The following is a 9,689-nucleotide window of genomic DNA, read 5'->3' on the forward strand; positions in this document are numbered from 1 at the left end:
GTTTTTGTCTCCAATGACCCAGGTGTAGGCCACTTGAGCTGCTCTGCTTGTCTTTCTTCACAAGCTAGTTTTGCTAACCTTCTGTCTGTCCTGTGGTGCTGGGCAGGTAGCTTAGCATACAGTTAGTTTGTGAGAGTTCAGCAGACTGAATATACAGCACATTTGTGGGAATGAACACAAAACGATAAAGCTCAAAGAGGTTCAAAGAACCATACGGCCCAAGGTCTGGATTTTAATGGTTTCAGCATATGCAAGCCATATTTTCACACGAAAGAATCGTTTGATTCACTTTTATTTTAAAAACATTTGCATGTTTAAAGACTTAAATAAAGGCACATGGGGCCTACTATAAAATGCGAATAAAAAAGTCAATTGAGCATGTCTTCATAAGAACATGTCTGAAAATTGTTAATTTTAAATCGATAAACCCCTTTATTTATATCATAGGAAACTACTAAACCTAACGATAATTCAAGTGTGGTCATGGGCTGGTTAAGGCATGCTAAACCCCGCTGTGCGCCTCGTGGAGTCTAATCTCAATCTACCTCCTCTCGTCGTTTCATTGATTTCTGTCTTTTTTTTTTCTTTTTTTTTTTTTATGAATGAACGACAGAGGAGGAAATGGGACGGGAATCTGGACGCTTTGTGATTGGCTACTATCGGTTGACGTCACCTCCGCTGTGACGTGAGGCACCCATTCATAAAAAAAAAAGGAAAAAAGAGAAACAATCCTGAGGAGAAACACTCAGAGAGAAAGAGAGTGAAAGAAAGAGGTGACCGGACTGTGCGTAAAGAGTAGTGCGGTTACAATGCACGAGATCATGTGCGCATAGAGGAGAGGCGCAAAGGGAATCCACTGCAGGATCCAAGCGCTTTCTCCAGGTTTGGAGGGCGGTGGGGGGGACACAGAAAGAGAGACAGAGAGAGAGAGAGAGAGAGAGAGGAGATCGGCGACAGTCAATCTTAGACACAGCAGCCTGAAACGACTTGCGATGGAGGAACTCTGCGAGATGGACTGCACGGTGCTGAAGCGGCTCCTAAAGGACGACAGCGCCAAGTGCCTGCTGCTGGACTGCCGCTCCTTCCTCGCCTTCAGCGCGGGGCACATCCGCGGCGCTGTCAACGCCCGCTGCAACACCATCGTGCGCCGCAGAGCTAAGGGCTCCGTGCTGAGCCTGGACCAGGTACTGGCCGGGGACGAGGAGGTCCGGGGCCGCTTCCGCTCCGGGATGTACTCCGCCGTGGTGCTGTATGACGAGAGGACCCCGGACTCGGACACGGTGAAGGAGGACAGCACGGTCACCCTGGTGCTCAACGCGCTGACCAGGGACTCCTCCGGCACAAACATATACCTGCTGAAAGGTAAATGTGCTTCATTATTACATTTGGCTCAACTACAGCATGTAATACTGGTAAAATACCAGTAGCACCAGTATGGTGGTTAAAATCAGATGCAGCCTCAGTAGGTCCACTGAAGAATTGAATTGTAATTTTACTGATGAACTGTGGTTTATTCTTGGATTCTAATATTAATATTGGAATGTAAATAATACAAATAACAAGTACATTAGTGTTCCCTATTACGCTGTGAGGCTACTGATGGTAAGACAAATAATTTATTTGACTATTTTTCAGCCTCAAGAATGGGGAGCACCAGGCTACAATAAACCCTTTATTTAGTCTCTAATGCTCTTATGACCAAATGCTAAAAATGTTTCTTCTTGAATGAGCCTTAAAAAATATTCACAACGATAAAATAATAATAACACTTATGTGGAAGATTATAATTTAATTGAGGTTTTAAAGGTAATAATAATAATAGCTTCAAATTACATTAATAGCCTAGTTTCTAAGGATATGCTACCTACCTCCAAATGTGGGTCACTGCTCATTTTATTTTTCAACCTACATAATCTTATTTTATTGCCTCAATAAAGATACTGAATATTGTTTTGTAACTGCTCATTATCTTATAAACCTGAGATTGAAAGCAAATGCCTGCTCTATGCACATTTTTACTTTTTATTTTTTCTTACAATACACACACTCACTCAGTCACTCACAGCTACACACATTCACACACAGTCAGACCAATGGCTGTGAGCTGAGTGAATGAGGTAATGCTGATGCGTAGAAGCCACTTCTAATCAGAGGGACTTACAAGACACTAATGATCATTTCAGAAAAGAGTCTGCCTTGTGTAAATCACTGATGGGAAGCAGAAAAGTCTAAAATCAACACCCGATTTGCCCAACAGACTATATTTAGACTGCAGGAAAAAATCTGAAAGCCAAAGCTGCTGCAAGCTGTGGCGCATTCTTTTTTGTGCATCCTAATGACGCAGGCGCCTTGAAGCTCAGGAGTGTATGTATGTAGCTTATAAAGATGACATTTCCCAGTTAATCTGATTTGATCCCCGAGGTGCAGAGAGCAGTGGTCAGCATGCACATTTATAATATAAAAAAAAAAAAGGAAAGGGATGATGAAATTGTTTCCAAATCCACAACAGTAGACACAGAACAGAGTAGGTCAGGGGTCAGTTTAACAGACTTTACCGATTCACTGTATGCAGAGGAGAAAATCCTGGTGCAGATTGTGTGGGAATGTTAATGTGGGCCACCATGCTTCTTTTTTCCTTAAGTATGCCTACGTAGTGTATATTATGCATGTAGAGCCCAAACATGACATTTCTGTCTGTGGTGTCCAGTAGTGAATTTAATCTCATATGGTTTACCATGACATTGCTTCAAATGTACTGCATCATTATTTTTGGTATACTACAGTCATTTCCTACAGCAAAACACTGCATATGATCCAATCCATTTGAAATTGGTGTCTCTTTTTTTTACAGGTGGATATGACAGGTTTTTCTCAGAATACCCAGAGTTTTGTTTAAAGACCAAATCCTTACCATCCCTCACCAGCCAGTCCAGCATCGACTCTGCCTGCTCGTCTTGTGGGACACCACACCACGATCAGGTAAAGCACAACACAAGATGAGTGAGAGCAGACCCATCTGAACTCAAACTTTATCCACCTTTTCTTTATTTTATTGTTTTTACTTCTTCTGTGACAGGTTCTCATTTTCATTTTATTTGCCTTGTCTGGTTTTATTTCTTTTGTAAAATACTTTGCAACGTTAAGAAAAGTGCTATACAAATAAAAGTTTATTATCATTAGATTATATTATTTCAGGTTGAAAAGAGTGCTTTTAAAAGCATAATTAACATCCTCCGGTGTCAAACTAGTGTAGGTCACGTGTAAAGCAGCTTCTGAGCATGTGCAGCCAATTATTAAAACTGAAAATAATGAGTGTTTTCATTCATAAAATAATCACAAATGCCTATCACATGTCACCAGACCAAAAGCCAATGTCTTGACTTTGCTCACTTGGACTAACAGCATTCAGTGTATAAGATGTAAAAAATATGTAATATGTAACAGAAAAAAAATTTATTTTTGATGAATAAATGATTAAAATTGATAACCCATTTTTAGTATTTAAATATTTATTAATGTCCCATTAGCTAATGAATCAATTAAAAGGCTGTTTTGACTTATTATCCTGTAAAAGTTGCCTTCACTTTCACACACTCACATTTAGAGCTCCTGAGTGCAAACACTGGAGGATATTTGCCTTCTTCAACTGAACTCAACTGTTGTTCATATTCAACCACATTATCCCACCCAGTGTGGGAATTTAAACCAGCGAATGTGTAGTTACAGACTTGTTTCTTCTGTCTGTAGGCCATGCTAGAGAAATCAACATAAACTGATGGGAACATTTGCTGAAATCCACTTCTTGTTTAATTTCGTTTTTTGTCTTCACCTCTGATTCAACTCTCCGTCACTTCCTGTGACCCCGGTGGCCTCGTTTTGTTGGTCGATCTGCTGCTCGAGCCTGCAGTTTTTGTGCAGTGCTCAAAGTCACATGTAGTTTGGGTTTAATTCCCCCGGAACGCATGAAGAGACGGACGCAGACAATTCAGCCTCTGTATGTTTTTTAAGGAAAATGCTTGACAGTCTCGGCCTCACTGTCGGGTGAGAGCTTTAATGCAAAGAGTACTGTAGCTTCCTGTTGCAGTATTGATATGATGGACTGGGTAAAAGCTAGTTGAGTATCTCGCTTGTATTTTTCCCCATCACCCTCCACCCCCCTCCTCACATTACATCTCTTAGCAGTATCGATCATTTCCTGACGCTGTGTCAGTACTGAGGTCGTCAGCGGCAGTGACATAAACAGACACAGCCCTCGTCAATAAGTCTCACTACCGGTATAGACCGCCAACAGCCTGACCTCTCAGATATAGTGAAAGGGAAAACAAAACATTGACTCTCACAGATATGGTTCAAAATAAATATAAACTGGCCCAAAATTGCATTAGTAAACACTGGGATTTAGTTGCTCTTTATGTAGTGAAGACTAGAATATTAAATAAATGTGTAATGTATGCAGTGAAAGTCAAGACCCAACTTACACAGATACTAGTGGAACCATCCGAAGCCAAAATATTTGTATTAATCATGAAAATGTGTTGTTTTTTTGTTTTTTTTAAACCATGAAGATGATGGCAGTGTCGATGGTGGTTAGGCATGGGGTTAGAAATTTACATGTTACAATCAACAATTCATATTTTTAACCAACACTCAACAAAACTAGAAATGACAAACACATATTGACCTTTTTTATGTTCCTTGAGACACTTCCAGGATGTGTGTGTAACAATCCTTCATGTACTCGGTCAGTCAGTGCCATGCCAGTAGAACTGACTTTCTGAGGAAATCTTGCAATGGAGCATGTTTTCGTCAGAAGAACAATTTTTTTTTTCGACTGATAAAGATTCATCACAGAAAAATGACAGTGTTTCCCAATAGAAAAATGAGAGAACGGTGAATGCAAATCGCCAAGAAAAGGCTGTCGTACATACGTGTACTGATACGTCAAAAGACATGCTGATATTTCCATATGAAGTGTATGTTTGAAAGATGTTCATACTGTTCAGTTTGTCAGATGCCGGCTCATACAGTGAGTTGTGTTTCCATATGTGGAAATAACTTGGCTTGAGACAGAAACTAACAAACTAAATGGCCCATATCAAATGACTCTGCATTAATTACACAGATAATAAGCTGCCCCTGTCTGATGATAAGTGTGGCTAATGTGATTAACAAAATATTTAAGGTCATGCTTATACTGAAGTCATCTGGCCTCCGCTGCTCACTGACACAGTGAATTCTTTGTCTTATCCTCGAAGCTGTTTTTCATTTGAGTAAATTCTCATTAACATGGCTCTCCGAGCTGATTGGGTCAGGAGATGTTTCTTTATGGAATCACCCAATGAATGAAGACTTACTTAAGGACTGACTGAATTAATTATGAACATACTCCCTCAGCCAAAGAAATAATTGATTAACCCTCGCCCTCCCGTCTGTCCTTTGATCCAGGGCGGCCCAGTCGAGATCCTCCCGTTCCTCTACCTTGGCAGCGCCCTCCACGCCTCAAAGAAGGAGGTTTTGGACGGCATAGGAATCTCCGCCTTGCTGAACGTGTCGGCCGACTGTCCTAACCACTTCGAGGGGGCGTACCAGTACAAGTGTATCCCTGTGGAGGACAACCATAAAGAGGACATCAGCTGCTGGTTCCTGGAGGCTATTGAGTTCATAGGTCAGTGAGTAAGCATGTGTGATGTGTGTGTGTTTATTTGTGGTTATCCCATGGTGGGAAACCACACATAGAAGTTTACTTCAGGCGATGGCGTATTTTGTGCTTTTTGGGTTTTGTTTTTAGGTCACATCACTTTTAGGTTTGTTGATTTTTTTTCATTTCTATTTTGGAACAAGCTGTTGCAGTGTCTGCTTGTAGACGTGAAATATCTTTTTAATATTATTGGAAAAACCTATGAAGGGCTACAATTTACATTTATTTTCATTAACAATTAATCTGCAGATTATTTTCTCAATTAATTGATTAATTGTATATACAACAGCAGAAAATTTTGAAAAATGCACATCACAATTTTCTAGAGCAGAAGGTAATGATATCACGTGTAAGATATTTAAGTTGATATAATGCAAGTACAGGAAAAGCAGCAAAATCGTTAAAAAAAAAATCATTTTAGAGGCTGAAACCATTAAATGTTTGTTAGTTTTGCTTGAAAATTGACACAATGGTTGCAGATTAATTTTCTTTCGATTGACTAATCCACTAATAGCAGGCCTAGACATGTTTACTTTGACTAATCACTTGTCAGTTAAACAGTGTGGGTGGGACTGTGAAGTCCTGTCTTCCTTTGGATTTTCTGTTGATGCAGTTTGGGTTTTAGTCATAGTGGCTCATTACTGCTCATGTTAACTAAACAGTCCTCTTCTTCTGTTAATCTTAACCCGACCGGAAATGTAAAAGCGCTTCACTTCTCGTCTGGAGTCTGAGAATAATTCAGAGAGCTGCAGTGGACAAGCTTTCAGGCCAATGATGACAAATCAGACATTTATTCAATGAAATGTGTCGCAAATCATTATTTCCAAGTAGCCCTTTATCACTCACATCTCAGCAGACCTAAAAAAGAACATAACTATCAAAATCTAATCAGATGAATCTGTTACAGAGCTAAATGACGTAATACACTGTGTGTGAGTGGAGATTATGTGTGTGTGTGTGTGTGTGTGTGTGTGTGTGTGTGTGTGTGTGTGTGTGTGTGTGTGTGTGTGTGGAAGAACCGGACGAACGGGGGGGGGGGGGGGATTAATGCATTTAAAATGATAAAATATTACACTCTATCATTTCTCTGCAGCATGAGTTCAGATATGTGTTTGTGTATATAATATAGGCAAGTGTGAGCTTTGCTTTTGCTTTGCATATCCATGCTGTGTGTAGACATTGTGTGTGTGTGTGTGTGTGTGTGTGTGTGTGTTTGTGTGTGTGTGTGTGTGTGTGTGTGTGGTTCTGTGCTGTGAGTGTGTGTTTGTGAGTGTGCACTCTGATGTGTGTGAGTAGGTACTGGTATGCGTCATAGTTAGCTGCTGTGGGACCAGGGTCTGACTCATCCACTGTTACCGGGTGAACAGACGCTGTGGTGGAGTTACCTGAAATCTGTGCGTGTGTGTGTGTGTGTTTGTGTGTGAGTGTGAGAAAGAGAGAAATTAAGAAAGAAAAAAAAAATGCAGACATCTGAGAAGCAGAGAGAGACACAAAGAGTGAAGATAGGGGAGGTGACTGCTAGCAATCAAGCATCTGTGCACTTAGAGAAATGGCAGCAAACAGTCTTCGATCTTAATTTTGCTCATGTGCCAGCGAGGTAATAAAGTGATCTGGAATCAAAGCAGTAATTTTATATTCAAACATCGGAAAAGCCAGCAGTGGTGGAAAATTAGATTAAATTCTTCAACATGAAAAAACAATAAATTAAGTTCCTCCATTATCTTCTTTATATTGTGTGCTTCTAATTTCCTGCAGGCCGCCACACAGGCTCGAGGACATTACCAGTACTGTCCCAACTAATCATGCAAACGGAAGATGTTAAGAAAATTGAGTTACTGTAAATACTTTAATCAGACTATTACCTACAAATGGTTGTTCACAGTAATGAAGTAATAGCATGCGTCTAAACATACTGAAAGAGGCAGAGACATAAATAGGACAGGGAAGGAAGTGTGAAAGAAGGGATGATGACTCAAATTTTTTTTTTTGCTCTTGCATGGTTCAGTTAAATGTGATTTGCTGCTTTCTCACGTTGAAGCTAGTTCTCAATTTGACTACACAGAAAGGGGAAGGAAGGCATGAAAGTGTGGAGGAAAGGAAGTGAGGCAAAGCGTCGCTGTATTTCGGTTGTGTTTAAAGTACTTGGTGGCTGTTAAAAATGTACATTTAGGATGATAGTTTTTTCTTTTACCATAGTTATTAAGAATCATAGTGATAAACTTTTTTTTTCTTTTAATCTTTTTGTGAAAAACAGTCTGCTGCCATCAGAGTTCAAATGGCGTCTTCTTCAAATGGAAAAAATTAACTGAATGAACTGCTACAAACTTGCTTGGAGCCATATTGCTCAGAGATAAAATAAACATTCAGATCAGTTCACTTTCATTGTCCATGATGGAAATGTGAGCTTGTGGCAAACCACCATGAAAGCACCATTACAACAACAATAGAAAAACAAGACTGAGCCTACATGCTAGCCCCTCTGTAAGGCTTTACATCTAGGCGGAGTTTTATTACAATTCATCCTGAGGGGGACATGAGAGTCTGAACCATCCAACAGTTTGAGATGAGATATTTGACTCGAAACCACAAATGTCAACCTCAAGGTGATGCTAGAGGAAAACTCCGAGGAACAACATTAGGGTTCATACTCTGGGGACCATGAATGTCTTAAAAATGTGGTACCATTTAACAGATTTTGAGATATTTCATTTAAGTCAGAGAGGAAATAAAGAACAGAGATTTTTACATTGTCATTACATTTACATTGTCCATGGAAACCTCTGACCTCTGACCCGCCCCCTCTCTTCTCAGATTCAGTACGGGACTCCAGTGGGCGAGTGCTGGTCCACTGTCAAGCAGGCATCTCCCGCTCCGCCACCATCTGCCTGGCCTACCTGATGAAGAGAAAGCGTGTACGTCTGGATGAAGCCTTTGAGTTTGTGCGCCGGCGCCGCAGCATCATCTCTCCCAACTTCAGCTTCATGGGCCAGTTGCTGCAGTTCGAATCACAGCTCCTCGCCACCTCTTGTGCCGCTGAGGCAGCTGCCACGGCAAGCCCGCTACTGGGACCCAAGTCTTCAGTAGCGACCGCCTCGACGACGGCCACACCCACCTCTCCGTTCATTTTCAACTTCCCTGTCTCTGTGGTCAACTCCGCCTACCTGCACCACAGCCCAATCACAACCTCACCCGGCTGCTGATGGACAGCCAATCACTCACAGCCTTCCCCTGACAAACTATTTGAGCACAGACTGGGCTGGTATTGGCTGGAAGAGCTGTCAGTCTTACTGACCGCCGCAGTATGTATATGCTTCCAGGGTGGAGAGTTGAGAAGCGTCATGGTGCCTGATTAAAAACTCAAAGACTGAAAAAAGAAAAAAAAAAAACTTTTTAAAGTTCAGAAACCAGCCAACGCTCCGTCCATTTTAACATGAGATTTATTCAAACTGACCAAAAATTAACTGGCTTTCAGAACTTGTTTCAGTAAACACGTTTGGAGGGAGTGTTGGACTGATGTTTACTGAAGATACACCCTCTTCCTTGACAAAAAAAAAAAAAAAAAAAAAAAACACGCACAGAGGTACACTGACACACAAACATGGACACAGAGAGGCATGAGCAGCAGCAAACACTCTTTTTCTCTTTCTCTCTGCCTCACACACACACACACACACACACACACACACACACACACACACACACACACACACACACACACACATTCATGACTACCAACTGAATAAGCTCAGTATGAAGACAGGGTTTGTTGCTATGGAGACGACAGGTCTTTAGGAGAGGAGATGGACACAGGAAGGAAGGAGGAATTTTAAGCACTCGCTCTTTCCCCTTTGGGTGTCCCTCCTGTTGCCAGACAAAAGAGATGGATGGAAAAAAGAGGGGAGGAGACGGTGATAGAAAGCAGGAGCCTCTTCAGTGACAGGTGCTCTGCCGGCAATCCGACCGGAGCTTCCTGTCTTTCATACGTCCTCTT

The 9,689-nt window shown here is 41.2% G+C and overlaps 1 protein-coding gene across 1 annotated transcript; it reads left to right on the forward strand.

The window, feature by feature from the left end:
- The first annotated feature begins 865 nt into the window (after nucleotides 1–865).
- On the forward strand, nucleotides 866–9,243 carry dusp4 (dual specificity phosphatase 4). The gene is made up of 4 exons (XM_022766609.1): nucleotides 866–1,362; nucleotides 2,852–2,979; nucleotides 5,446–5,665; nucleotides 8,510–9,243. Exons 1-4 carry the CDS (start codon nucleotides 993–995, stop codon nucleotides 8,896–8,898), a joined length of 1,107 nt encoding a protein of 368 aa, XP_022622330.1. The 5' UTR covers nucleotides 866–992; the 3' UTR covers nucleotides 8,899–9,243.
- The last annotated feature ends 446 nt before the right edge of the window (nucleotides 9,244–9,689 follow it).

The sequence above is a fragment of the Seriola dumerili genome, unplaced genomic scaffold (genome assembly GCF_002260705.1).
Source record: "Seriola dumerili isolate Sdu_G_001 unplaced genomic scaffold, Sdu_1.0 BDQW01000874.1, whole genome shotgun sequence".
Classification (NCBI taxonomy): Eukaryota; Metazoa; Chordata; class Actinopteri; order Carangiformes; family Carangidae; genus Seriola; species Seriola dumerili.

Bases quoted from the DNA above. Each gene is read 5' to 3' on its own strand.
- dusp4 (XM_022766609.1), top strand. From the start codon at position 993: ATGGAGGAACTCTGCGAGATGGACTGCACGGTGCTGAAGCGGCTCCTA. The intron at 1,363-2,851 runs GTAAATGTGCTT...TTTTTTTTACAG, and splicing joins AAACATATACCTGCTGAAAG to GTGGATATGACAGGTTTTTC. The intron at 2,980-5,445 runs GTAAAGCACAAC...CCTTTGATCCAG, and splicing joins GGACACCACACCACGATCAG to GGCGGCCCAGTCGAGATCCT.